Here is a 26287-nt window from a genome sequence, read left to right as displayed (position 1 = left end):
TCTTTTGTGAACCGGGTTGCCTGTGTTTTTAGCGCTGACAAGCCAGTCACACGGCTCAGCCAAGACGGCCATTATTGTGAAGGAAGTTCTCCTTTTTTTAGTATTTCGAAAATAATTCTTTCTGCGAAAAATGTCAAACGAAGTTCAGACTTTAATGGAGATGGGGTTTCCCCAGAATAGAGCGTAAGTGTTGAAAATATTCATGCATCTTTTCTTCCGTTGGACATAATACCAAAGTTAAAGTATAACTTACTTCGCCATTTTGGACAATTTTACTATGGATTCCGTCTTTCAGTGAAAAAGCACTGGCGGTGACTGGAAAAAGAGGGGTCGAGGCCGCTATGGAATGGTATGTTTACACCATATTGTGTGAGTTTATCTAGAACATTTATATTGTTACCATCCATAGGTTAAACTTTTTATAACGGCAAATACCGATAACCTAGCGTGTCTATATACTTACTGCACGAGTATGCAAACGAATTTGGCTATTGAATTTTCTAGGAATTGTACTTATGTGAACTCCGTATTGCCCTCTCTCTCATTTTTCTCCTATGTCCATGGTATCTGGATATCAGGAATGATTCAACCCCTCCCCCAAGAATTATTTATCCACTACCCATACAGTACTAATGGTGTACTGACGATGAAGTCCCCCCTTAACACTCCCCCAATATTTTTCTGCTTCCCTTTTGCTCTACCTCAGCCCCTCTACCCAAGCTTCACTATCATCTTTGTCCCCCTCCCCTGAAAACCACCTCTCACATCACTGTCTTTCAAAGAAAACACTGTAGAGGAAACTAGAAGGACACCAAGTCTAGAACCATCTCATATAGAACTAAACATTAATACATGGATTACTATTAAAGATTCTTCTTTAGGAAACCCAGCTGCAGTCCACCTCAGAAATACTGTTCCATGGCCTGAAATAGGACGAAACCATTTTAGCATTCCCATTTCATGCTCCTGACATATGTTACCTGATTTGATATGTATTTTTTTATTTTCAAACATTTATTTACTATCAGTAGTGTAATATCAAACCATATGTGCTGCATTTGTTTCTCCATAATCTCCAGGCTTTTTGCACATTCTGAGGATCCAGATATTGATGAACCTTACAAGCTCCCACAAGGCCACAAGCTTGGCTCTGCTGATGGTAGATAAATTGAAGTTCCATTTATAATGGACTAAACTTGGGATAGAGGAATCAGGCGCGTACAAAGGGGGGTGCGCAGGGTGCGCGCGCACCTCTTGACGGCCAAAAAGTGTGTCATTTCTTTTTAACGAATTTTCAAATTCTATACTTTTTCCATATGATACCTATGACTGCGCATCCCCCCCCTCAGCCACTCCTGTGTGCGCGCCGTGGAATAGTGCTTGCTGCTTCACCAAAATTACACACAACTATTTTGATTTAGAGAAGCCACTCACATACAAGGATGCGTTTATCTTTGATTCCTTTATTATTTGCATGCTTTCAATTGCAGACACGGCCCCGCCCCAAGAGGCCATGTGTGCGGCTGCACCTGGTGATTCCCAGTCAGTGGGGGATCAGGAAGAAGGTCAGGGAGGGGAGAGTGGGGAGGCAGCCCCTCAGCAAGCACTCTCACTTGTCTGTGATGAGTAAGTATCCAGGGGAGGTGGGGGGAGGGGAATACAGGAAGGGTGGGGATAACTGGGAGGCAATCCATCAACAAAAACTATCACTCATCTGTGATAAATCAGTTTTCAGGGGGGACCAAAACATAAGGAAAGGGTGGGGATAGTGGGGGAGGCAGCCCCTGGACAAGCCCTCTTACTAATCGGTGATGAGTAAGTATCAGGGGGGGGGGAGAAGGGCAGGGTGGGAGAGGGAAAATGGGCAATCAAGATGGTACCAGTCCATATGAACACACTTTAAAAAGAAAGCAAGACTTACTTGGTATTTCACATGTATTGTACAGTGGTGAAAGGCTGAATTGTTAAGGGCACAGAATTACTTGAATGCAAACTTATCCCGCTTTCTCAACAGTTGTGGAAAGAGACTGCGATCAGAGAATGATGTCCAGGTATGTACCAATGTGTTGTCTATAACAATTGTGATGCAAACTCAAAGCCAGGGACAAACTCTGCCCCTCCTCCCCCATGGTCTATCTGATGGATTGTAAGCACAGTATTTTATCACAGTTTCATGCAGCACGCACTGGACATGCAAACTTTTCAGAGTCAACAGAAGAGATCAAACCATTAACAGCAGAGGAAAAACAGAGAAACCTTGAAAAGTAAGTCTATACGTGCTATGTTATCATTGGCTGAGTTGGCAGATACAACCGAGATTTAGATGTTCAACAACAATAACAACAACATCATTAACATCATCACCATAAAGAACAACATGAAGTGATGAAGTGTCCTTTTGCTTCCCATTTTTGCTGATCCAATTGTGTCTCGTAATCCAAATCTTTTTTGTAAAAACAGGTTTTGGAATCAGCTAAAAAAATTTGAAAATTAGAGTGAAGTATACAGTGAGATGAGGTATATGTATTGTGAATCAAGTAAACTATCAAATAAGGCCTTGCACATGGTGTTGCGCCAGCCTGGCTCAAATAGGAATTTCTCGACATTTCGTTTTAGATTTACTGCTATTTCTTAAGTATTGCGTTATACGTATCCGGAATTTGGGATATAAAAGTTTGATTATCGTAGTTTTTTTAAAAATAGTCATACTATTTTTCTAACCTAATAGAAAACCTCTATATTTTGTTGTCGAAGTATGGACGTTATGTAGTTATCATAAACTGCTGCGTAACATTTGAACGCTGCAAATCTGTTTTGCCTTTTTTGCCTAGTTTTGCCCTATTCCGCATGTTTTTGCCCTTTTTTGCCCTATCGCGCACTTTTTTGCGTTTTTGCCCTATCGCCCACTTTTTTGCCTTTTTTCGCGCGCCTCTCTAGAATCCTGCTATAAAAAAATCAAAATTTAATCCAGCTTCGGAAAATTCAGATTATATGGGAGCTCTATCATTGAACAATTTAGGCTTCTAAACTTATTTTCATTATAGAATGTATATTTCTCCATGCTGATATTGTCTAGGGATAAAAAATATGCTTAAATAGATAGAAAAAAAACACTTCATACTGCATAAAAAGCACAATGAAAATGCAGAAAGAGCGTGATGGCAAAATAAGGCAAAAAAGGGCAAAAAAGCCAAAAAAGGCAAAAAAGGCGCCATGGGCAAAAAGGGCGCAATGGGCAAAAAAAGGCAATAAGCAAAAGGGCAAAAACGGCTCAATGAAGGCAAAAAGGGCAAAAAAAGGCCCGACGTAATAATAATAATAATAATAATAATCTATTTTTATAGCGCCACTTCTACTATGAATCCAGTGGCGCTTTACAATATAAAATTAAGGTAACAATATTTTATATAAAGTATTTAAAACTTAGTAACTTAGACTAAACTAACTAACTGACTAACTAACTAATTAGCAAACTAACTAATTAACTAACTAACTAACTAGCTAACTAACTAACTAACTAACTAACTAACTAACTAACTAACTAACTAACTAACTAACTAACTAACTAACTAACTAGCCTAGACTAACTAACTAACTCATAGCATCTCAAAATACACTTGATATGAGAAATATAGTAAAAACAGCAAACAATTCAATAGAAAGAAAACTTAGTATAAGGGAAATAATATATATATTGGTTTGTAGAAAAAAACACACGAACTACTGTTTCATCTCTACAAGCCTGTTTCGTGGTTGCCCACTCATCAGGAGATTTAATAAGAATATATTACTACCATCACTTATATACTATCTATGTATAAAATTAACATAAAAATAGGGCGTGAAATTTGAATGGCTGTTATGGTGAAATTGAATAGTTCAGCTGTTGCATAACAAGGCTTTGTTCCTGTGGCGGCACGAAGACACTAGCTTGTTACGCTTGTTTAAAGTTGATAGCTTGGGTTGGCGGATAATGATAAGTTTTTCTTTCTGGCAGAGATTACATCTTTTGCTAGAGCTGTTGTAGGTGGAGTGAGATGACAGGATTTTCCATGAAATAAAGTGTTCTATGTCGTTGTCTTTAAGGCTCCATATGTACTTGCTTAGTTCGGTCGAGTTTATGTGTTTAGCGTGTCGGAATGAGGCGGTGTGGTTTCTATATCTTGTCTTGAATTCGTTCTCGGTTAGTCCTATGTAGGTTTCGGAGGTGTTGTTGTCCTTTCTTGTTACAGTGGCTTGGTAGATAACAGATGATTGGAGGCAGTTTCCGTCAAGGGGGCACGCATTCTTTTGTCTGCAGTTGCATGTTTTGTTGTTGGAGGTGGCAATGTTCATAAAAAATGGGCTTTAAAACGGACCGTTTTTATGGCACTGTTTTTATGTTGATATATTTTTTTAAATTTGTTTTTGAAATCTCTAACTTTGGATTCAAGATGCATATTAGACAACCGTTATCCAAATAAAATAAAAAGTGTGTAGCTTTCTCGAGATCAAAGTTATAATAATAAACCTAGCGTTAGAATTGATGCTACGCTCTGATGCGCATTACCATGTGCAAGGCCATAACCTAAACAAACCGAATTCAACACAAACAAGGAATTTGAAAATTTTACATTGCAGATAAAAATTGAGCTCATGCTACCAGGTTTCTATTCCCGTTTGCACTGTCAAATGTTCACATTGCTTTTGTCTTCTTTGTTTGTTTCTGAAATTCAGGTTAAGATATATTTCTCCTGGATCAAGATGTTATAAATAATCTGGGTTCACTACTTCTATTCCGTCTTTTGACATTTCATTAATTGATTTTGCACTCACTACTTCCATGCTATGCCTCTTCTATTCCGTCTTTTGACATTTCATTAATTGATTTTGCACTCACTACTTCCATGCTATGCCTCTTCTATTCCGTCTTTTGACATTTCATTAATTGATTTTGCACTAGATTACAACAAAAGATAAAAGAAAGGCGACAGGAAAAAGCTGAGATAGAAAAAAAGGTAGAATGGTGTGATACTTCTATCTTCCTCTGTGAGCATCTCTAAATGTTAGAAAACTGGGAATGGATCCAAATAGCTTCACATGGTTCCTGTGGTGAACACATTCCTAGAGAAAGGGGGGAGGGGACAGTGCCAAATGTGGATAAGGATGAGCACCCGCGAGCTGCCTTGGTTCTTTTCATGAGCTTTTTTTGGCAAAAAGCCTGCAAAGGAGACTATAATTATTACCTCAAAAGTGGTGGTGGTTGTTTTTTCTCCATATTACTAATTTTTATCATTTCTTTAATGGCTCTTCATTTATAGGAAAAGCTTGAGAAAGAAAAGATTCGAAGAAAAACTGGGAAAGAGATTACTCAGATAAAACAACAGTAAGTGTTTCCATCTTCGCTTGCATTTTCAATTTTTACTTTACTTAGCTCAGTTTGATACAGTCTATTAACATTTAAGCCTTCCACACTATAGTTTAACTATGTAATGATTTATTTATTTCCATAATGCATTCTTACATGTCAGATGATCAAAGGTGCAATCAAACAAAGTGGATCTATGTTATTTAGTGGTTTGTTTTGTTTCAGGATGGAATTGGATGAAGCTAAGAAACTAGCAGATTTTAAAAGGCGAGAAAAGCAAGAAGAAAAGATGGCAAGGTTCGTAATATTTTCTTGCTCAGTTTGCATTGGACTCAAAGAAGGCCAAACAAGCCACCATTTAACACTCCTACTTGATACTGAGTCACACGAACATCCTTTCTATCAGCTGATTCACACGAGTAAAGGCAGGTTTCAGTATCATCAAACAAGAATGCAGGCAGTTGTTTACGATTATATGGAAACTCACTCATCGAGTGTGATCATATGGAAACCACTTTGCAATAGAAATTAGCTGCGATTAAGTGCGATTATATGAAGACCAGACTTAATTGAGATTATTTTAATCTAGTATTGGGCTTGACAATTGTTGATTATTTTGGTTATTGGTAGTATTGGTTTTGACAATATTTGCTAATAAACCTTTATGAGTAGCTGATATTCTTTAACCTGAGTTAACATTACTTTTTACTTTATCAGGCAGAGAGTGAGGGAGAAGATTGAAAAAGACAAAGCTGAAAGGGCAAAGAAGGTATGTATACTAGTATGCCACATTGCCTTCAATCACCTCCGCCATCGCCCAGGGGTGGTCTAGTTATCTTGTGTCATGCTCTCTGCCATGCATCTTGTGACTCAGCTGTCTTTATGGGGGCTCCTTGCAGTCAAAGAAAGGAATCACTGGACCCTTGAGCATCAACACCCATCACCATTATTATCATTACCACCACCATCATCATCATAACCACCATCATCATCACCACCACCATCATCATGATAACCACCATTATCATCAACACCCATCACCATATCCACCACCATCATCATCATAACCACCATCATCATCAACACCCATCACCATCATCATCATAACCACCATCATCATCTTAACCACTTTTATCATCAACACCCATCACCATATCCACCACCATCATCATCATAACCACCGTCATCATCATAACCACAATTATCATCAACACCCATCACCATATCCACCACCATCATTATCATAACCACCACCACTATTACCATCACCACCATCACCATTATCATCATCACCATTATCATCACCACCATCATCATTACCACCATCATCATCATCACCACCACCATCATCATCATCATCATCATCATAACCATCACCACTATTACCATCACCGCCATCACCATTACTACCATCATCATCATCATAACCATCACCACTATTACCATCACCATTATTATCATTACCACCACCATCATCATCATCATCACCACCACCATCATCATCATCACCATTATCATCACCACCATCATCATTACCACCATCATCATCATCACCACCATCATCATCATCACCATTATCACCACCACCATTATCATTACCACCATCATCATCATCACCATCACCATCATCATCATCATCATCATAACCATCACCACTATTACCATCACCACCATCACCATTACCACCATCATCATCATCACCACCACCATCATCATAACCACCACCACTATTACCATCACCACCATCACCATTATTATCATTACCACCACCAGCATCATCACCACTACCATCATCATTATCACCATTATCATCACCACCATCATCATTACCACCATCATCATCATCATCATGACCACCACCATCATCATCACCACTACCACCATCATCATCATCATCATCATCATAACCATCACCACTATAACCATCACCACCATCACCATTACCATCATCATCATCATCATCACCACCACCACTATTACCATCACCACCATCACCATCATCATCATCATCACCACCACCGTCATCATCATCATCACCATTACCATCACAATCATAATCACCACCATCACATATCACCAACACCATCTCCATATAACCACCCAAAACCATTTCCCTCATCATCATCACCACCACCACCAGCACTATAAGCCCCCTATCACTATCCCATCATTGTCATCACTACCATAGCACCACGCACAAGGCAGTTATAGGCCGTGGAAAGCATGGAGCATGATCCCCGACTTAAATTCCACTTTTTTGTTTTTAAGTTTGCAAAATCTTCTGAAAAGGAGACATCTGAAGCCGCTGCCCAACCTTCACCAGTAGTGCCGCAGGCTCAAGCTCCGCCTAAAGACTACAGCATGTGTAAAATACAGGTACACACAAAACTGTAAAACATGAAAAATTCCTGTATTTCATAAATATTGAACGTTACAATATAGGTAATTACCAAACCTGTAAAACGTTACAATATAGGTTATTACCAAACGGGTTTGCGGCGCTTTCGAGTTTTCGGCGGTCAGAGAACCTTTGTAACCCATGGTACCAATCACGGGATATAGGATAGTTTATGGGTTATTATGTATGGTTTGATGAATTTGTCTTAGTTATTACTTACTTACTTCATTACTTACTTACCAAACGGGTTTGCGGCGCGCTTTCAAGTTTTCGGCGGTCAGAGAACCTTTGTAACCCATGGTACCAATCACGGGCTATAGGATAGTTTATGGGTTGATGTATTTTGTCTTAGCTTTCAAGAGAGCTAGAGGGCGACAATTATTTATTGATCCAGGGCGGTGTAGTTTGTAAAAAGGGTCAAAGAGACACGTACGGCTGTAAAAAACGCTTCAAAGGCTATTAAAACAAGGGCGACTAAACCACCATCAAACCATACATAACCGTTGCGATCTATCCTACCGCCCGTGTACCAATGTCTAATTTTTTTTCCAGTTTCGACTTACAAACGGCACGACAATGACGGCCGTTGCGATCTATCCTACCGCCCGTGTACCAATGTCTAATTTTTTTTTCCAGTTTCGACTTACAAACGGCGCGACAATGACGGGCTCGTTCCAGGCCACTGACACACTGTCCGCGGTCGTAGCATACGTGCAGGGTAACCGAACAGACGGCATCGCGCCGTTCGCTCTTATGACGTCTTTCCCGCGCAAAACCTTCTCGCCCGCCGACATGAACACGACCCTGAAGGATGCTGGTCTAGTTCCGTCGGCAGTGTTGATTCTTACGAAGACGTGAACTCGCGAACTGTGCGCATGCGTGTTGTGCTTGCTTGTTGCATTTGATGATAATGGAGTATTTAAATGGACAATACACCAAGTCGTGTATTAGCGGCTTCAAATGTGTTGGTGTCATTTGCAAAACAAAGACAATGGGAACACAGTTCCAAAGCAAGGTCTTATGGATAAGAACAGGCCTCGCTTTTGGCATACAAAACTAAAATTTATAGTTCGCACATTGCGTGTCATAATGAATATTCACCTGTTTATTTATCAAAATATTCAGAGATAAAAAAAACCTTGTACAGTTGTCTGCATTTAAAGAGCGTAATATTTTAACCTTTACAAATATTTCTAACCAATGGCCCTTGTTTGTATGTGAAACCGCAGTTCGGCCGAAACCATGCCGGTCTTCAACTATTCATAAATTTATCAATTCAATATTTTATATCGTCGAAACCGGGTTTTGGGGGTAGACATGACGGATAACCCTGAATATGCGCATTTCGGAGAGATGGTGAAAGAAGATACAATTTCTTACAATGGCCATCAGTTCCTTGTATTCAACACAAATAACGAGCCGTAAATGCACAGATCAAGATTTTGGTTTTTTAAGAAATAGTATTTTCTTTAATCATCCTGGCGCTATGTATGAGCTCAGGGACGAAAAACTCGAATTTCAATGACATTTTACAAAAAGTAGCATCAATTTAAAACAAGTCGCATTTGATATTATACACTTAGTACTTAAGGGAATTTTCTTCCTTTTATGATGTGAAATGAGCATATTGGAAACGTCAAGTCATGTTTTCCGTCATGAGATCAAACAGTCTTGGGTTATCTGTGGTATTTGTACCGTGTTCCTGGGTGTTAGCAATATTGGTACCTGTCAGTTTGTGTTTATACCTGCTTCCTGTGCCAACCTAAAAATATGTTTGTATAAAATGTCGATAAAATGGGATTCATGCTGTTGTCATGTATAATCCTTCTCAAGCTCACAATCGCACAAGCGTGGTGTCCGGGCTCCAACCTATTATGGAAGTCCCCGCAGCCAGAGCAGATTCACCTTTCACTTACAGGTAAGTATCAGTATTAACAGTTGATCAATGGCGGTATTAGAATGACAAGTTACGATCAAGTGTTCTCAGAATCGTACCCGGTATCCTTCTTATTTGGACAATTGGTTTTATATTCTCTCCGTCATGGTTAAAGTGCTAGATATATAGTTACTGGGGATAGTCTTAGGTCATTGTTAGGCACCTGTCGTGTTTGTGATCTCTATTCTACAAATCTTGTGTTGTATTGTTGGTGTGCGAGATTGGATTCGATGAATGGGTATTCTGATTACACGTGAGTATCTTAATAAATAAGCCATTTGTAACGAGGCTCTCGTACATCAGAGTTTGTTTACAGCTTTTTAGGTTTCTATTGACAGTGACGTTATGTTAAAGTACGTTAAGGGGTAGATTATAGAAAATTACTTGTATGTACATTTTGCCTCTTTTTCTTAAGTGGAGAGTATATTTTAGTATTTGATATTAACGACATGAGCGCGCAAAAGAGCATATCGACACGACAATAGCCTGCAACGCAGCCATTTAGCCGGTGTTTTTATAGCGAAAAACCAGCCTCGTGTGGGCCGCCATTTTGGATTTTGAGCAGAACCCCTCCCCCTCCGTTTTTTATTTCTGCATTGCGGACTAATTTAGATGGTCAGACATGATGGGAAAAAAACATGCACATGCAATTTTTAGAAGTCGCATTTAATATTTTGTTTGCTTACTCGCTAACTACTAATTGGAACTGTCCGTCTTATTTGGTATGAAATAATCTTATTTGAAATGTCATCTTCGTTATAAAAATAATACTAATTGCAAATGACACATACAAATCAAACCAGACCTCATGGGGTTGTGTCCGGTCAACTGCCGCAACTGATGGTAAGGCTGTTTTAAAACCGCGAGGTCGTGCACTTGAATGCCTTATTTGGCATGGCATGGGTTGTGCGTAACCCGTGCAGGGGCGGGTCCAGGATTTCAAAATGGGGGGGTGGATAATGGCCTGATAGACGGCTTGTATCTGATCCAGTGGTTCTTGGTAGGTCACTACATAGATCTAACAAACTTCAAACTGAGTTGAATTTGTCGCGTCAGCAAAGTCAAGCAGGCGATTACGCAGTACCTGCTCCGTAGTTTCTTCCAACAAATGGACTTTTCAATATTTCAGGCCCTCTTTTTAGCGCTTCCCGTTATATACTTCATAGGGAACGGTAAAAGGGACTGACACTCGGGCTATGAGTTGCGCTGATGTGCTTGTGTTGTGCTTGTTTTACGTTTTACACTATTGAGTTACCATCCTAGTGAGACAATCTTCCCCCAGGGGACCCCTCCGAGATGATGGTCACGTGGGCCACCATGGCGCGGACCAATAACAGCTTCGTGGAGTTTGGCTTGAGGGGTCAACCGCTAGGCAGTAAGGTCGATGCCGAAGTTTCCAAGTTCAGGACGTGCGGAGTGAAAAAGCGCACAATCTGGATCCACCGAGCCAAACTCGAGGGACTGGTGCCCAGTGAGGGATACGGTAAGAATGGTGGCCCTCTCTAATACACGTGAACAATTGAGTTAACCGGGAAAAAGTTACGGCTAACAGTTCAAGAATGTCGATCAACAACTTTGTTATTGTTTACAATTAAAAATACAACGGGTCATTTGTAAAAAAAACTTCAAAATAGCCATTCACGATTGAAGCCTGAAACATTGTTAATGATACTTGATTAAAATGTCTTCCTTAAGTTTTTATGTGTGAAATAGTCTTATAATAGTTTCGGGGTCTTAGGTCTTCATACAAAACAACAACAACAGAAAACGTGTGTCTGACGACATGGGCCAGTTTAAAAATCTGAAAATCATGCGGCTGATCTTTAAAAGGTTGTCATTTCCATAGTTAGATATGCCACAAGACTCACAATATTTTCGCTTTCTGACAAGAAGTTGCAACTTATTTGAATTTTCCGCGCTTTAATCAGCAAAAAAGAAAACTTGAGTCTACCATTGAAAATATCGTATGCATGTAATGCGAATTCGAATCACCATCGTTTTAGCTTCGTGTTAAATTAGATTCAATATAGCACGCCGAGTGAAAATTACATCAAAATTCAACAAACACGTTTTATCTCAAGATGGCGGACCCTCGCATGCCCGGGTGTACAGGGTTGTACACAGGGTTCCCATACAAGACTAAGCATAATACTACACTTGTCAGATTACCGGTGTGGCGGGGACCACGGATGGAGTGCAATCTACACTTTTAACGCGTCCAATGCTGGTTCGGATTGGTCGCCGAGTTTTGCAGTGTATGGTGACCTCGGGGTCGGGAACCCTATGGCTCTAGCTAAACTTCAGCGAGAAGTTCAGTCCGGGCACTATGACGCGATACTTCACATAGGTAAGACATAGACAGGTTTAAATAGTTTCTTTAATGAGATATCATATAGTTTGTTACAAATGTGGCCTACCTTATTAATAACAAATGTGGCAGTTTATTACAAATGTGGCCTTAACAGGGTAAAATTAGACATGATTGACTTTCACTAGCTAACCAGCGAGGCAAATTGGCTAGCTTTTTCAAAACTTTGTAATGGTGGCCAAGGTAGCGCGCGTCGCACTATAACACTTTGTATTGGTTGGTACGATAGAGCGCTTCGCACTATTGTATTGGTGGCCACGGTAGCGCGCGTCGAACTAATAACACTTTGTCTTGGTGGCCATGGTAGCGCGCGTCGCACTATAACACGTTGTATTGGTGGCCACGGTAGCGCGCATCGCACTATAACACTCTGTATTGGTGACCACGGTAGCGCGCGTCACACTATAACACTTGGTATTGGTGGCCACGGTAGCGCACGTCGCACTATAACACTTTGTATTGGTGGCCACGGTAACGCGCGTCGCACTATAACACTTTGTTTTGGTGGCCACGGTAGCGCGCGTCACACTATAACACTTTGTATTGGTGGCCACGGTAGCGCTCGTCACACTATAACACTTTGTATTGGTGGCCACGGTAGCGCGCCTCGCACTATAACACTTTGTTTTGGTGGCCACGGTAGCGCGCGTTACACTATAACACTTTGTATTGGTGGCCACGGTAGTGCGCGTCGCATTATAACACTTTGTATTGGTGGCCACGGTAGCGCGCGTCGCACTATAACACTTTGTATTGGTGGCCACGGTAGCGCGCGTCGCACTATAACACTTTGTATTGGTGGCCACGGTAACGCGCGTCGCACTATAACACTTTGTATTGGTGGCCACGGTAGCGCGCCTCGCACTATAACACTTTGTTTTGGTGGCCACGGTAGCGCGCGTCACACTATAACACTTTGTATTGGTGGCCACGGTAGCGCTCGTCACACTATAACACTTTGTATTGGTGGCCACGGTAGCGCGCCTCGCACTATAACACTTTGTATTGGTGGCCACGGTAGCGCGCGTTACACTATAACACTTTGTATTGGTGGCCACGGTAGCGCGCGTCGCATTATAACACTTTGTATTGGTGGCCACGGTAGCGCGCGTCGCACTATAACACTTTGTATTGGTGGCCACGGTAGCGCGCGTCGCATTATAACACTTTGTATTGGTGGCCACGGTAGCGCGCCTCGCACTATAACACTTTGTTTTGGTGGCCACGGTAGCGCGCGTTACACTATAACACTTTGTATTGGTGGCCACGGTAGCGCGCGTCGCATTATAACACTTTGTATTGGTGGCCACGGTAGCGCGCGTCGCACTATAACACTTTGTATTGGTGGCCACGGTAGCGCGCGTCGCATTATAACACTTTGTATTGGTGGCCACGGTAGCGCGCGTCGCATTATAACACTTTGTATTGGTGGCCACGGTAGCGCGCGTCGCATTATAACACTTTGTATTGGTGGCCACGGTAGCGCGCGTCGCACTATAACACTTTGTATTGGTGGCCACGGTAGCGCGCGTCGCATTATAACACTTTGTATTGGTGGCCACGGTAGCGCGCGTCGCATTATAACACTTTGTATTGGTGGCCACGGTAGCGCGCGTCGCATTATAACACTTTGTATTGGTGGCCACGGTAGCGCGCGTCGCATTATAACACTTTGTATTGGTGGCCATGGTAGCACGCTTCGCACTATTTGATCTATATCTTTACTAACTGATCTGATTACTGTTTGTATTTAGGAGACTTTGCATACGATATGGCTTCGGTGAGTATTCAAATTTGAGTTTAAAAGTTTTCTTGTTTTATGTAACAAAGAAGGAAATTGATACACTATTCATTAAAGGATATGGCGAGGGTAGGCGATACGTTCATGAACCAGATCGAGACTATGGCGGCATACACACCATATATGGTCTGCCCCGGAAATCACGAGCATGCGTGGTAAGTCTTCTTCTTCGTAGCGTCGAGGTACCCTTTCATAATTTCATTATTTTCAAATATTGTTATCATTATTATATCAAAATTATTAGCATGATTAAAAACTAAATCACCATCATCATTATCAATCATAATCATTACCATAATCTTCATTACCCATCATACCATCATTATCGTCGTCGTCGCCGTGGTCGTCATTATTGTTGTTTTTATCATTTATGCATTTGTTTCGCAGCAATTTCTCCGACTACAGAAAAAGATTCAGCATGCCCGGCGGGACCGAGGGAATCTTTTACAGGTGATTTATCGACCTATGACTTTCTAGTGTAACAATTTCGTTCGCTCTAAGTCCTTGCTTGTAGCTTAGTCTGTTTTTGTTACTAGCTGGAATATCGGTCCAGCTCACATCATAAGCTTCAGCACCGAGGTGTACTACTTCCTTCAGTTCGGGATTGAACAACTTGTGCAACAGTACAAATGGCTGCAGAAAGATCTAGAGGTAAGTGATGGAGATACAACAACTTTTCGAACAGTACAAATTGATAAAAAAAGGTCTAGAGGAGCATTGTCTATTCATAAAGTGAATCTTCCGTATAACCACGCCCAACAGGGTTACGTATGTTGCATGGAGTTTGATTAGGCTGGGAAGGGGATGGGGCTCTATTCATTATCTTCTGTCTGGTGTGTTCAGGAGGCGAGTAGAATGTGTCGTGAAGGGCGCTATAGCGGATGGCGCTATTAATGATTCAGACGCGGCCACAGATAGTTCTGTGTCCATTAACTCTTGACGATATCTCGTCTTGTGTCCAGGAGGCGAATCTGCCACATAACCGCGCCCAGAGGCCCTGGATCATCACGATGGGGCACCGCCCCATGTACTGCTCCAACATCGTGGGAGACGGCTGTCAAAACCACGAGAACGCGGTAAACAGGAAAGAAAGTTATAGATTCATAAATGCTCACTGGGTGCCTCAAATGATGTGGTACTCAGTTCATCTTGAATGCAAGCCTTAGTCAAACTTTCGAGACGCTTGATTAGACATTTGGTTCGGATGAATATTTTCTGCATTGAGGTTATTATGTATTATCATTATTTTTTTCATTTTGTTACATATTGTTTTCTTAGATTCGCACTGGTATAACCTCATTAAAGCTTTTTCCGTTAGAGGAGCTTTTCTATAAACACGGTAAGCAGTTATTCCTATTAGCAATGATTCATAAATGCTCTCCCGACACTTTTCTTTTACCTGCAAAACGTGTCTGGTGTCGTATTAATGTATATGGTTGCGAATTAATGTGTCTGGTGTCGTATTAATGTATATGGTTGCGAATTAATGTGTCTGGTGTCGTATTAATGTATATGGTTGCAAATTAATGTGTCTGGTGTCGTATCAATGTATATGGTTGCGAATGAATGTGTCTGGTGTCGTATTAATGTATATGGTTGCGAATTAATGTGTCTGGTGTCGTATTAATGTATATGGCTGCGAATTAATGTCTGGTGTCGTATTATAAATGGTCGATCAATCACTCCTTTTACTTAAAATTGAAAATGCATTGGTTTATTTGCAAGAAAACTTCAAAATAACCACCAAAGATTAAAGTCTAACAACTTATAACGAAAATGTCTCAAGCACTTGCTTGCAAAAGCCAATGGAAATGGATTCTTTGAGTCACTCGGTATCGTGTCTGAGAGTAAAATAGCAGCGTGACTGTCCCTCAATGCAGGCCTGTAGCCAGAATCAAAATTTTGCCAAGGCAAAGCTTGCCACTGGACTAAACATAACAGTTTTACTGAGGCGCGTGCCTCACTTGTCTCATGCTGGCTACGGCGCGTTTCGTGTTGTTCCAGGTGTTGATCTTCAGCTATACGGCCACGAGCATTCTTACGAGCGTCTTTATCCTGTTTATCAGCATAAGGTACAAAAAGTCAAATCAGACCACACTCACAAGAATCCCTTCTTAGGAGGAGATTCTCATTTGATTGTGACCCAAGTTCATATTTTGTGAATATTTTTTTCAGATATACAAGGGCTCTGAAGAGGAGCCATACACAAACCCAAAAGCGCCCGTACACCTTACTTCCGGGTCAGCGGTAAGTTAGTTTATTCCTTATCTCATTTATAACTGCTTGCTCTCATCTACGGTGGCCCATAAGGGACATGGTATTTTGGGTATAAATTTTTTTTCCCCACGGCCCCATCGTCCCACGACCCCACCGCCCCTCGGTCCCATCGCCCCACGGCCCCATCGCCCCACGGCCCCGTCGCCCCACGGCCCCATCGCCCCCATCGCCCCACGGCCATACCGCTGCGCCACACCACGGTGATTGCAGGCTCATTAGGCACTTGTCACAAGAAGCAGTTTTTCAGAAACTACAAAAACATGCAAAAACATGGCAGTGCCGACATATCTTCCGAGCGTGCAAGGGGATCGAGATTCTATAATAGAAAGCTATTTCCTGCTTGGTTTTCAGTACTGCGAGATATTATCGTTTCTTTGTGCACTGCATGGTATAACTATCTCAATGCGTCAGCTAAAAAGGATCCTTCGTTCAAAAGAATTGCAGCGAAGAAGACAACATGCAAGTCTCCGGGACATTTGTGATGTTATTGAGCAAGAGATAAGTAGAAGTGGGTCTTGTTTCGGATACAGGCAAATACACCATAGACTACGGGTTCAGTATGGCCTAAATGTCGACCGCGAGACATCGATCCAGAGGGAGTGGACTATAGATCAAGGAGAAGACTTAGAAGACGAAAGTACTACTCCAAGGGACCCGATGTTGTATGGCATATTGATGGATACGATAAATTGAAGCCGTTTGGTTTTGCTATCCATGGGGCAATCGACGGTTATAGCCGTCGCATTCTGTGGTTAGAGGTCGGGCCATCAAATAACAACCCTAGAATTGTAGCGAAGTACTTTATCGATTACGTTCGTTCAATAAATGGGACATCGAAATTCGTAAGGGCAGACTGGGGGACCGAGAACGTCCTTGTAGCAGGTATTCAGCGCTTTCTGCGAAGAAATTGTTCTGACGTCCGGGACGGCGGCGAGAGCTTCATTTATGGTAAATCCACATCCAATCAGCGCATTGAGGCCTGGTGAAAATTCCAACTGGTGGATAAATTATTTTAAGGACATGCGAGACATAGGGATCGATGATGATAACGATCCGCTTCATGTAGAGTGTTTACGATTTTGCTACTTCAACATCATTCAGGACGAACTTAACCTAGTAGCCAAACACTGGAACCTTCATCGCATAAGGCCGTCCCACAATGCCGAATCACCCCCAGGAAAACCTGATGTGCTTTACTTTCTTCCTGAAAGGCAATCTACACGAAGCTACAAGTATGGGATTAATCCCGACGACCTGAACATCGCAGAGGGGGAATACGCCGTAGAAAGACCCGCTTCGGGATGCCACGAAGCATTTGCTCAGCTAGCAAATATGATTATGGAAGACAAGGGAATTGGAATGCCTACTTCGCCAAATGACGCTTGTCAACTTTTTATTCAACTTTTGACCGAAACAAGTAACATATAATCATAAAGTTTAGCCTAAATATGGTAGTTTGCGGCAAATTACGCCTTAGCAATTGCCATATAGATCTTCCTTTTCTGAATACAATAGGTCTATACTTACCAGATAAAATTCATCACAGTCGTGATACTTTCTTGGCAATAAATAAAGAAAAAACAGATGGCAAACAGACAATATGATGTCAGTGGACGTACTATTCGAATCATCGGGGGGCGCAAAAGGGCACAAGATGATGGGGTCCTTAAGGGAGGGGGGCAAGGGTCTGCGGCGATGCGGTTTTGCCTTAAATCTGGCGCGGTTTTTTGTATTTTATTCCGCGCTACTGCAGTTTCTCTAGACGGCGCGGTTTACGGTTTTTGACTTATTTTGGCGGTTTTGCGGGTTTTGGCGTATTTCTCTGCGTTTTCGGTGCGTTTTCCTGTGCGGTTTTAAGATGTTCGCACCCCCTTTACGCCCCCATCTTAAGGTGCTTGTATAAAAAAAGGTTACACCATCGAGAAACACGAGACTTGCTAACGCTAACAGTATTTTTTAATACTTTTTCAATCATACAAATGAAAAAAATGTTGTTTTTTTTACTTATGTAGTTAAAACTGAATGTAGTAGTATAACCTTAGCGTTAGTTACGATTCGAAATCGCGGGAAATTATTTTGACAATGCAACCTTTTCAGCATATTCCAATAACAATTCATAACAAAACCCAACAAATCTTGCATCGACCAAAATAATTTACTGTAGTAAATTATCAGCTTGCTCTATGCGATATGTACATATTGTGCCTAAAATTAAATAAACTTTTTGTAACCCTAAACCTGTAAACAATACACTACCCTTAAGTTAACTCCCAGAAGTGAGTGTTATGTAGGTAAAAGTCGAGGTTTTCATTCAAATGTGCATAAGAAGTGTAGTTCTCAGGTATAACCAGAATATTAAAGCATGTACGAGCTTTGGGTCTCATGGCCATTCCTGACATCTTTTCCATCTCAACTTTTATTCTTCCTTCAGCATACTCACTACCAGTACAGAAACGTAGTAGTCTTGAAAGCCTGGTTTTGGTTTCTGACGTATCGAAGTAGCCAGCGGAAAACCTTCCCTGTCGTCTGTGTTGGATCTGACATATACAGCTTGTTGGCCACAGAGAGAGGTGTTGGGATGGCTGACAAATACAGAGCCCGTATTTCTTCCATCGTTACCCCTACCCAGTAGTAACCCATCCCTTGTCCGATTTTCATGATAGGGAGGTATGGTTTGGAGATAAGCTCTGTCTCGGCCACATTTAGTAGGATTTCTCTCAGGTTCTCCCGCTTTGGCAATGTTGATACATTAAAATCTGCCAAAACGTCTATCAGTTCTTCCTTTGGAAATGCAAGCTGGTGTCCGTAGCATGAGCAATTAACATTCGTTCTTTCTCGTGAAGAAGCGAAGAGAAGGATTCCAGTAGGCAACTTTCTGTGACATTGCCTAAGACAGCTTGTTGCATCGTTGCTTCAGTCAACAACAGCGAGAAAGTCCCTGTTTGAAAAATCTGGTGTGTGATTATACGACCCAAAGCCACATAGTCGTCATTGGAGAGGGCCGCGGATGTCACTGGTGTGTGATTCTGGTGACCACGAGACGCTTGGCCCTGGGCTTGGCTTTTCATCCATTGGCAAAGTGGTGTTGTTATCACTGCTCTCTGCTCCTTCGCCACTAAAAAATTCTACTTCCTGCTCGTCTTTAGATAGAGGAACAGGGTCCTCACACTCTTGCATATAGAGTAAGCTGTTGGCAAGTGGGTCTGCATCCTCATCGGGATAAACGATTCTAGAAGGTGACGCTATTCGGAGCTCATAGTGCCTTGGTGTGGGGGATAACGAGCCCACCCAATCATATATGGAACCTGCTTTGCTTTTGTTTAAAAATCGCCTTGATTGCACACCAAGGTGTCGATGTCTAACCGAGATAACAATGAAGGGACTTCCATAACTAGGCTCAGGAAGCAACCGCATCTTTCTTGATAGCATCAGCTCCTCGTCATTTTTGCGAGATATCCCGTATCATCATCATCATCATCATCATCATCATCATCATCATCATCATCATCATCATCATCATCATCATCATCATCATCATCATCATCATCATCATCATCGGAAATGCTCAATGTGTCTGGCCGTTTAACAGAGTCTGATTGACCTCGGATGGATGGAGTAACAGGGTGTTCCTTGCGTTTGCTTAGTAAATGCACTCTAAGAGTGTGCAATGCATGTCTGCTCTTGTAATCGTCTGCCGTCATCGGATCCCAAGAATCCAACACTTCATCTCTGAAGTCTGCTACCTTAGTCTCCATATCAACTAGCTCTCCTTGGGAATTCTTGCCATCAGGGAAATACAGCCTTTCAAGCTCCAGAAGAAAGTCAATACATGTAGCTGTCCGGGGCATGTCCACAACTCGCACACCACCCCCTGCACCTACACCTTGAAATTTATAACCAGTCCCTTCCACAAAGTGCTTCCAGCGAAACTCAAATAACGTTGCTTTCTGTCTTCTGGGGGCCTTTGCGTGCATTTGAGTCTTTTTCTGTGGACAACTTATTTGGGTGGGTGGGTGGGTGGGTGGGTGGGTGGGTAGGTGTAATGCACTAGTGGGTGGGTGGGTGGGTGGGTGTAATGCACAAGTGGGTGGGTGGGTAAGTAGGTAGGTAGTGATTTAGACTTGTGATTTACAATCACAAGATAATAAGATTATGAAAAGAATTGAAAGACATTGTTGATATCATTATAGTTTCATTAAAGTTTGATCAGCAGAATGTTTTAGAGGGACCACTAATTGGCCAATGGCTGCTGTGGCCACCTTGCCTTACAGGCAAAACTAATGAAAAAATAGAATGTCTGTTTTCTCAGCCATTTTGTTAGCCTGGTTTTCACACAAGTACAAGAGAATCAGCCCCAATCCCTGGATTGGACTCTTTTGTATATATCAATCAGGCTACCACATTTTAAAAGACCAAATAATTATGCACTGGTCATTTATATCCTCGCCCCCACAACCACACCCCAAACCTCCATTGTGTGATAATAGAGACATTATTTTGAATATAAGTATGTTGTTCTCATTATAATGAGAAATTGGGCTTTAATTAAAGAATACACATTAACATATTTTGCTTCAGTATCAAGGGGAACATTGGCAACACGCATATGAAATTTCTCACCCAGCCCCCGGGGTTTGTTGGTCAGGGAAGTAAGACTGATGCATTACTGTGTACAGATCTCGTGTCTACTGGCGAATGTGTACAAAACTACATTGGTTTTTAGCTTTTGGCCAAGAAGTAGTTGCATTCTCGACAAAATGATATCTTCATGTTTCATGTGTTTATAAATAAATACAAAACAGAAAGAGAGAAGTTCGTGCAAAGATCACCTTCGGTTCATAACACAAGCCGCAATTCTTTACCTTTTCCTTTCTAAAGACATCTATCACTTGATCATCGAGGGAGAGCTCTTCTCTTAGGAACTCTACGACCTTATAAAGTCAAACAACATTAACAAAAAAAATAGATCAACTATTCCTTATATTACAAAGAATTAATAAAAGCAGTTTCCCGTGTGGTTGACAATGTTTTCCTCAGTTACGCTCTGAAGTAAAATACCAACCTCTTCCACGCCTTCCATGCTTGGATTCGCTTTGTATACACGTGTCGTCTAGAGCTGATGAGCCTGCGATCAGGAAAGCCAGCGATCGTGGGGGTGGGGTCGTGGGGCGATGGGGTCGTGGGGCGATTGGGCGGTGGGGTCGTGGGGCGACGGGGCCGTGGGGCGACGGGGCCGTGGGGCGATGGGGTCGTGGGGCCGTGGGGCCGTGGGGCGATGGGGCCGTGGGGTGATGGGGTCGTGGGGCGATGGGATCGTGGGGCCGTGGGGAGATGGGGCCGTGGTGCGATGGGGGCGATGGGGTCGTGGGGCCGAGGGGCGATGGGGCGATGGGGCGATGGGGCCGTGGGGCCGTGGGGGAATAAAAAATATATACCCAAAATACCTTATGGGCCACCGTACTCATCTTTTATACAACCTTGCCATTCCCCACTTAGCCTCCCCTCCCTATCCTACCCCCGCCACTTGTATTCGCTACACTGGTTATTTTCAAGGTGGTTACATTCTTTTCTCGCTTGATTTCTTCAATCTCTTTTCGCCGTTCATAACTATTTCTTATTCTAATTATTATTCCTATTTATTCCTCTATCCCTTGTAGGGTTGTAAATACTGTCATGATAGCTTCAAACGTGACTACGGGCCGTGGACGGCGTTTCGTTCACTGGACTATGGTTTTACAAGAATGAAAATCCACAATAACACACACTTGTACTTCGAACAAGTCAGCATAGACAAGGTGTTTTAGAATTCCTTCTGTTTGTCAGTCTGTTCTGATTTCTGACTTCGTCTAAATTGGCTTGGCTGTCACTTCTACTATTATTGTTTTCGTCGTTGCTAGTGTTGGCCGTTTTCCAAAGTTTTTGTTGCTGCTGCTGCTGCTGCTGTTGCTTCAGTCGTGGTTGCTGCTGCTGCTGCTGCTTCAGTCGTGGTTGCTGCTGCTGCTGCTGCTTCAGTCGTGGTTGTTGCTGCTGCTACTGCTTCAGTCGTGGTTGCTGCTGCTGCTGCTGCTTCAGTCGTGGTTGTTGCTGCTGCTGCTGCTTCAGTCGTGGTTGTTGCTGCTGCTACTGCTTCAGTCGTGGTTGCTGCTGCTGCTGCTGCTTCAGTCGTGGTTGCTGCTGCTGCTGCTGCTTCAGTCGTGGTTGTTGCTGCTGCTACTGCTTCAGTCGTGGTTGCTGCTGCTGCTACTGCTTCAGTCGTGGTTGCTGCTGCTGCTGCTGCTTCAGTCGTGGTTGCTGCTGCTGCTACTGCTTCAGTCGTGGTTGTTGCTGCTGCTGCTGCTTCAGTCGTGGTTGCTGCTGCTGCTGCTACTGCTTCAGTCGTGGTTGCTGCTGCTGCTGCTTCAGTCGTGGTTGTTGCTGCTGCTGCTGCTTCAGTCGTGGTTGTTGCTGCTGCTGCTGCTTCAGTCGTGGTTGCTGCTGCTGCTGCTGCTTCAGTCGTGGTTGCTGCTGCTGCTACTGCTTCAGTCGTGGTTGTTGCTGCTGCTGCTGCTTCAGTCGTGGTTGCTGCTGCTGCTGCTGCTGCTTCAGTCGTGGTTGCTGCTGCTGCTGCTTCAGTCGTGGTTGCTGCTGCTGCTGCTTCAGTCGTGGTTGTTGCTGCTGCTGCTGCTTCAGTCGTGGTTGCTGCTGCTGCTGCTGCTTCAGTCGTGGTTGTTGCTGCTGCTACTGCTTCAGTCGTGGTTGCTGCTGCTGCTACTGCTTCAGTCGTGGTTGCTGCTGCTGCTGCTGCTTCAGTCGTGGTTGCTGCTGCTGCTACTGCTTCAGTCGTGGTTGTTGCTGCTGCTGCTGCTTCAGTCGTGGTTGCTGCTGCTGCTGCTACTGCTTCAGTCGTGGTTGCTGCTGCTGCTGCTTCAGTCGTGGTTGTTGCTGCTGCTGCTGCTTCAGTCGTGGTTGCTGCTGCTACTGCTTCAGTCGTGGTTGCTGCTGCTGCTGCTTCAGTCGTGGTTGTTGCTGCTGCTGCTGCTTCAGTCGTGGTTGCTGCTGCTGCTGCTTCAGTCGTGGTTGCTGCTGCTGCTGCTGCTTCAGTCGTGGTTGTTGCTGCTGCTACTGCTTCAGTCGTGGTTGCTGCTGCTGCTGTTGCTTCAGTCGTGGTTGCTGCTGCTGCTGCTGCTTCAGTCGTGGTTGCTGCTGCTGCTGCTGCTTCAGTCGTGGTTGCTGCTGCTGCTTCAGTCGTGGTTGTTGCTGCTGCTACTGCTTCAGTCGTGGTTGCTGCTGCTGCTGCTGCTTCAGTCGTGGTTGCTGCTGCTGCTGCTGCTGCTTCAGTCGTGGTTGCTGCTGCTGCTGCTGCTTCAGTCGTGGTTGTTGCTGCTGCTGCTGCTTCAGTCGTGGTTGCTGCTGCTACTGCTTCAGTCGTGGTTGCTGCTGCTACTGCTTCAGTCGTGGTTGCTGCTGCTGCTTCAGTCGTGGTTGTTGCTGCTGCTGCTGCTACTGCTTCAGTCGTGGTTGCTGCTGCTGCTGCTGCTTCAGTCGTGGTTGCTGCTGCTGCTGCTGCTTCAGTCGTGGTTGCTGCTGCTGCTGCTTCAGTCGTGGTTGCTGCTGCTGCTGCTTCAGTCGTGGTTGCTGCTGCTGCTGCTTCAGTCGTGGTTGCTGCTGCTGCTACTGCTTCAGTCGTGGTTGCTGCTGCTGCTGCTTCAGTCGTGGTTGCTGCTGCTGCTGCTTCAGTCGTGGTTGCTGCTGCTGCTGCTGCTTCAGTCGTGGTTGCTGCTGCTGCTACTGCTTCAGTCGTGGTTGTTGCTGCTGCTGCTGCTTCAGTCGTGGTTGCTGCTGCTGCTGCTACTGCTTCAGTCGTGGTTGCTGCTGCTACTGCTTCAGTCGTGGTTGCTGCTGCTGCTGCTTCAGTCGTGGTTGTTGCTGCTGCTGCTGCTTCAGTCGTGGTTGCTGCTGCTGCTGCTTCAGTCGTGGTTGCTGCTGCTGCTGCTGCTTCAGTCGTGGTTGTTGCTGCTGCTACTGCTTCAGTCGTGGTTGCTGCTGCTGCTGTTGCTTCAGTCGTGGTTGCTGCTGCTGCTGCTGCTTCAGTCGTGGTTGCTGCTGCTGCTGCTGCTTCAGTCGTGGTTGCTGCTGCTGCTTCAGTCGTGGTTGTTGCTGCTGCTACTGCTTCAGTCGTGGTTGCTGCTGCTGCTGCTGCTTCAGTCGTGGTTGCTGCTGCTGCTGCTGCTTCAGTCGTGGTTGCTGCTGCTGCTGCTGCTTCAGTCGTGGTTGCTGCTGCTGCTGCTGCTTCAGTCGTGGTTGTTGCTGCTACTGCTTCAGTCGTGGTTGTTGCTGCTGCTGCTGCTTCAGTCGTGGTTGTTGCTGCTGCTACTGCTTCAGTCGTGGTTGCTGCTGCTGCTTCAGTCGTGGTTGTTGCTGCTACTGCTTCAGTCGTGGTTGCTGCTGCTGCTTCAGTCGTGGTTGTTGCTGCTGCTGCTGCTGCTGCTTCAGTCGTGGTTGCTGCTGCTGCTGCTGCTTCAGTCGTGGTTGTTGCTGCTGCTGCTGCTTCAGTCGTGGTTGCTGCTGCTGCTGCTGCTTCAGTCGTGGTTGCTGCTGCTGCTACTGCTTCAGTCGTGGTTGCTGCTGCTGCTACTGCTTCAGTCGTGGTTGTTGCTGCTGCTACTGCTTCAGTCGTGGTTGTTGCTGCTGCTACTGCTTCAGTCGTGGTTGCTGCTGCTGCTGCTGCTTCAGTCGTGGTTGTTGCTGCTGCTGCTGCTTCAGTCGTGGTTGCTGCTGCTGCTGCTACTGCTTCAGTCGTGGTTGTTGCTGCTGCTGCTGCTTCAGTCGTGGTTGCTGCTGCTGCTGCTTCAGTCGTGGTTGCTGCTGCTGCTTCAGTCGTGGTTGTTGCTGCTGCTGCTGCTTCAGTCGTGGTTGTTGCTGCTGCTGCTGCTTCAGTCGTGGTTGCTGCTGCTGCTGCTGCTTCAGTCGTGGTTGTTGCTGCTGCTGCTGCTTCAGTCGTGGTTGCTGCTGCTGCTACTGCTTCAGTCGTGGTTGCTGCTGCTGCTACTGCTTCAGTCGTGGTTGTTGCTGCTGCTACTGCTTCAGTCGTGGTTGTTGCTGCTGCTGCTGCTTCAGTCGTGGTTGCTGCTGCTGCTGCTACTGCTTCAGTCGTGGTTGCTGCTGCTGCTGTTGCTTCAGTCGTGGTTGCTGCTGCTGCTGCTGCTTCAGTCGTGGTTGCTGCTGCTGCTGCTGCTTCAGTCGTGGTTGTTGCTGCTGCTGCTGCTTCAGTCGTGGTTGCTGCTGCTGCTGCTACTGCTTCAGTCGTGGTTGCTGCTGCTGCTGCTTCAGTCGTGGTTGCTGCTGCTGTCATTTTTATTGTTACCGTTGATGTTGTTTGCTTCTTTTTATTGCTGCTACTGACACTGCTACGTTGTTGTTGTTGTTGCTACTCTGGTCGTTGTTTCTGCTCCGTTCGGTGTTGCTGCTGCTATATACGTAGTCGTTGTTGCTGTTATCGTTATTGGTTATGTTGACGTTGCTGCGGCTGTTGTTGTCATTCTAATCTCCCTCCTTCCCACAGGATTACGAGGTCATTGATAAAGTCTGGCTCATTAAGGACACCCATGGGCCCGCAAGTTTCCAAGATGCGCCGCAGACATCCAGTCAGCAGCCTTCCGATAAGAAGATGCGCGTGAACAAAATACGCAACTCGGGATCAGAAATTTCTCAAGCAGTCACCGATATGATTAAGAACTATTACTCCAAACTTAAAGGGGTCAAGGATCCTTACTTATGAATTCAATAATAACTTGCGCGTTTAGTAAATTAAAAGCGTTAGTATTTGGTTTTATCTTGTTTTTTGTCATCTCTGCGGTTGAGTTAAGATTAAGTCTTATGTACAAAAAAAAAGATGGATGCCCTGGTATGATTTGACTTACCGTAATGATTCGACTGAGCGCCCTCCTTCAAATAAGCGCCCCCTCCCCAATAAGTGCCCCCTCCCCCTCCCATCCCCTCCAAACAAATCTCAACAAATGCACCACTTGAACGTTGTAAATTGAGCTCGCATTGACATGCTCACATTATTATTCCTATTCATTCAACTTCTTTATCCTATATAAGCGCAAGTTTTTGTCTCAGTCCATTCAGAAGCTGGTGTTTTTCGCCGAAATGAAATTAACGCCCCCTCTCCAATAAGC

General features: G+C 44.0%; 2 protein-coding genes across 3 annotated transcripts; both read left to right on the top strand.

Moving 5' to 3' along the window:
* Nucleotides 1-25: 25 nt before the first annotated feature.
* On the top strand, nucleotides 26-9543 carry LOC5509677 (UBX domain-containing protein 1). Its single transcript, XM_048730438.1, has 12 exons — nucleotides 26-183; nucleotides 296-349; nucleotides 1080-1159; nucleotides 1491-1626; nucleotides 2015-2051; nucleotides 2170-2264; nucleotides 4943-4997; nucleotides 5301-5365; nucleotides 5573-5644; nucleotides 6065-6116; nucleotides 7616-7723; nucleotides 8382-9543. Exons 1-12 carry the CDS (start codon nucleotides 131-133, stop codon nucleotides 8601-8603), a joined length of 1029 nt encoding a protein of 342 aa, XP_048586395.1. The 5' UTR covers nucleotides 26-130; the 3' UTR covers nucleotides 8604-9543.
* Nucleotides 9530-25938, top strand: LOC5509684 (acid phosphatase type 7). 2 transcript variants are annotated; one of them, XM_048730437.1, is made up of 13 exons: nucleotides 9530-9663; nucleotides 10945-11164; nucleotides 11846-12028; nucleotides 13804-13829; nucleotides 13908-14005; nucleotides 14238-14300; nucleotides 14387-14501; nucleotides 14813-14926; nucleotides 15129-15189; nucleotides 15855-15922; nucleotides 16026-16097; nucleotides 21785-21922; nucleotides 25669-25938. In XM_048730437.1, exons 2-13 carry the CDS (start codon nucleotides 10978-10980, stop codon nucleotides 25882-25884), a joined length of 1341 nt encoding a protein of 446 aa, XP_048586394.1. In that variant the 5' UTR covers nucleotides 9530-9663; nucleotides 10945-10977; the 3' UTR covers nucleotides 25885-25938. The 2 variants fall into 2 exon arrangements, with proteins under 2 accessions (XP_048586394.1, XP_048586393.1); XM_048730436.1 differs by having other exon boundaries at nucleotides 9531-9663; nucleotides 10964-11164.
* The last annotated feature ends 349 nt before the right edge of the window (nucleotides 25939-26287 follow it).

The sequence above is a fragment of the Nematostella vectensis genome, chromosome 7, assembly GCF_932526225.1.
Source record: "Nematostella vectensis chromosome 7, jaNemVect1.1, whole genome shotgun sequence".
In the NCBI taxonomy this organism is placed as follows: domain Eukaryota; kingdom Metazoa; phylum Cnidaria; class Anthozoa; order Actiniaria; family Edwardsiidae; genus Nematostella; species Nematostella vectensis.
The sequence above is the reverse complement of the archived record's forward strand: the minus strand, read 5'-3'. Positions and strand labels throughout refer to the sequence as shown.